Source organism: Bidens hawaiensis, unplaced genomic scaffold (genome assembly GCF_021521415.1).
Source record: "Bidens hawaiensis isolate Kalapana, Puna unplaced genomic scaffold, B.hawaiensis_p1.1 tig00031086_1, whole genome shotgun sequence".
NCBI lineage: Eukaryota > Viridiplantae > Streptophyta > Magnoliopsida > Asterales > Asteraceae > Bidens > Bidens hawaiensis.
Window position 1 is genome coordinate 181,737 of NW_027505200.1, and position 1,980 is coordinate 183,716.

Consider the following 1,980-nt stretch of genomic DNA (forward strand, 5'->3'; position numbering starts at 1 on the left):
TAAACTGGTTTGGACCTGGCCCGATTTGATATAACATGCCAAAAAAAGGTATTTGTTGACCCAAACCGGATCAACCCGATCAAAACTGGTTTGGATAACACTAAACATTCTTGTCTACGAACAGTTTCGCAACCCAATTCAGTTTGGGCCACATGGGTTTTGACCAAATATTGATGCGAGGTCAAATAGTAGTCAAACATCAAGCATCGACCGGCCGAGTTAGTAGCGGATCTAGAGCACGGATTGGGTATCTTCTAACTCGACGGTCAAACTTTTGGTCCGGGTCAAGTTGGTTCACATATATAAATAATAAATGATGATAAAGTACCATAGAAACCAGTTTGAACTAATAGCTACTATATGTTTTATAATAACTATTTAATTAGAATATAAGTGAGTACTTAATATACTCTTTTATTTTATTTTTTTGCTCTTTTTTATATCTCAAATGCAACATGCACAAAATTACCTTTTCTAAGTAAAAAGGAAATTTGTCATAAAAACTGTAATATATATATTAAATATAAAAGAGTGAAAAAAAAATAGTAGGATCCGTACCTGCTCATGAATTAAGTGACTTTTAGTTAGATACCAACAATCATGAAGTATAAAAACTTGTTTATTATATATCAGTTTGGATCAAAAAAAAAAAAAAATGGGTTCTTGAAAATCCAGCTATAAGTTAAAAAAATGGATTATTTGATGGAGTAGGAACTAATAAAGTTGGTACCCAAAGTTGAGCAGGTTAAGTTAGCTAACACACCATGTTTAATAAAATCTTATACCAACTCAACTATGTTTAATCATGTAGTATAAATTCTCACACATAGGTTCAAATTTTCATCAAACCATTTCAACACCACTTGCATTATATCTAATCACCCACATAGTCTCGTCAAACGTTTTAAGGAGTCAGAATCCGAACATGGCTAAGGCAGGACGGTTGGAAGAGGGCGTTACATCCAAGGTCCCGGCGCCCCCTGGTTCAAACAAAGGGATCTCGGTCATTGATCTTATTTTACGCCTTGTTGGTATTGCCGGTACTTTGGGTGCCGCCATTGCAATGGGAACCAATGAACAAACTCTACCGTTCTTCACTCGGTTTGTGCAGTTTAGTGCAGAATATGATGATTTTAGGTCTTTCAGGTGAGTTTTACCAAATAATAATTCGTTTGTTACATTAAAAATAATGAATATATAACTATGAACTTTTAAAGCGTTGTCTTCGATTTAGGTTGTTTGTGATTGTGAACGCAATTGTAGCAGCGTATTTTGTTCTCACTATCCCGCTATCCATTGTTCACATTATGAGAAGCGTGGCAAGAGGAAGCAGAATACTCTTGATCATCCTTGATACGGTAATAAAACGCTATTTTCAATACAAAATCATTGTATCCCTGCCTATTTAGAATCTGTATTAGACCAAGATAGGGGTAGCATGATATATGCTTTTAAATTATAATAATAGACAAGTAAAATAAAATTAATCGGTTTTTATTGCTTATCGTATTTTTAAAGATAATGCTAGCTCTTCTGACTGCGGGGGCATCTGCGGCAGCTTCAATCGTGTATCTAGCCCACAACGGAAACAGTTCCACAAACTGGTTACCCGTGTGCCAACAATATGGGGACTTTTGTCAAGGTGCATCTGGTTCTCTCATTGGGTCATTCGGAGCAATCGTCATGCTCATATTAACAATATTTCTTGGTGCCATAGCGTTATCTCGACAAGCTAAACACATAGTTTGATTTGTTCCCAAATCGCGTGTATTTATCTTTTGTTTTATGATCCATATTGTGTGACATATTTGAATGAAATGTAACGAAGTTTAAATATAACTTTCTAGTACTTTATGCTCTTTTTTACACCAAAAAAACAAGATCAATTTACATTGTTTAATTTTATACAATTTGCTAAGCTAGTACAACCACAAGATCATCAATCGATATTAAAGTCTTGTCGTAGTATAGATAAAATTT

At 34.6% G+C, this 1,980-nt stretch overlaps 1 protein-coding gene across 1 annotated transcript; it reads left to right on the top strand.

The window, feature by feature from the left end:
* Nucleotides 1-680: 680 nt before the first annotated feature.
* On the top strand, nt 681-1,758 carry LOC143611408 (casparian strip membrane protein 1-like). Its single transcript, XM_077085613.1, has 3 exons — nt 681-1,146; nt 1,235-1,358; nt 1,519-1,758. The coding sequence occupies exons 1-3, from the start codon at nt 926-928 to the stop codon at nt 1,747-1,749; spliced, it is 576 nt and encodes a 191-aa protein (XP_076941728.1). The 5' UTR covers nt 681-925; the 3' UTR covers nt 1,750-1,758.
* The last annotated feature ends 222 nt before the right edge of the window (nt 1,759-1,980 follow it).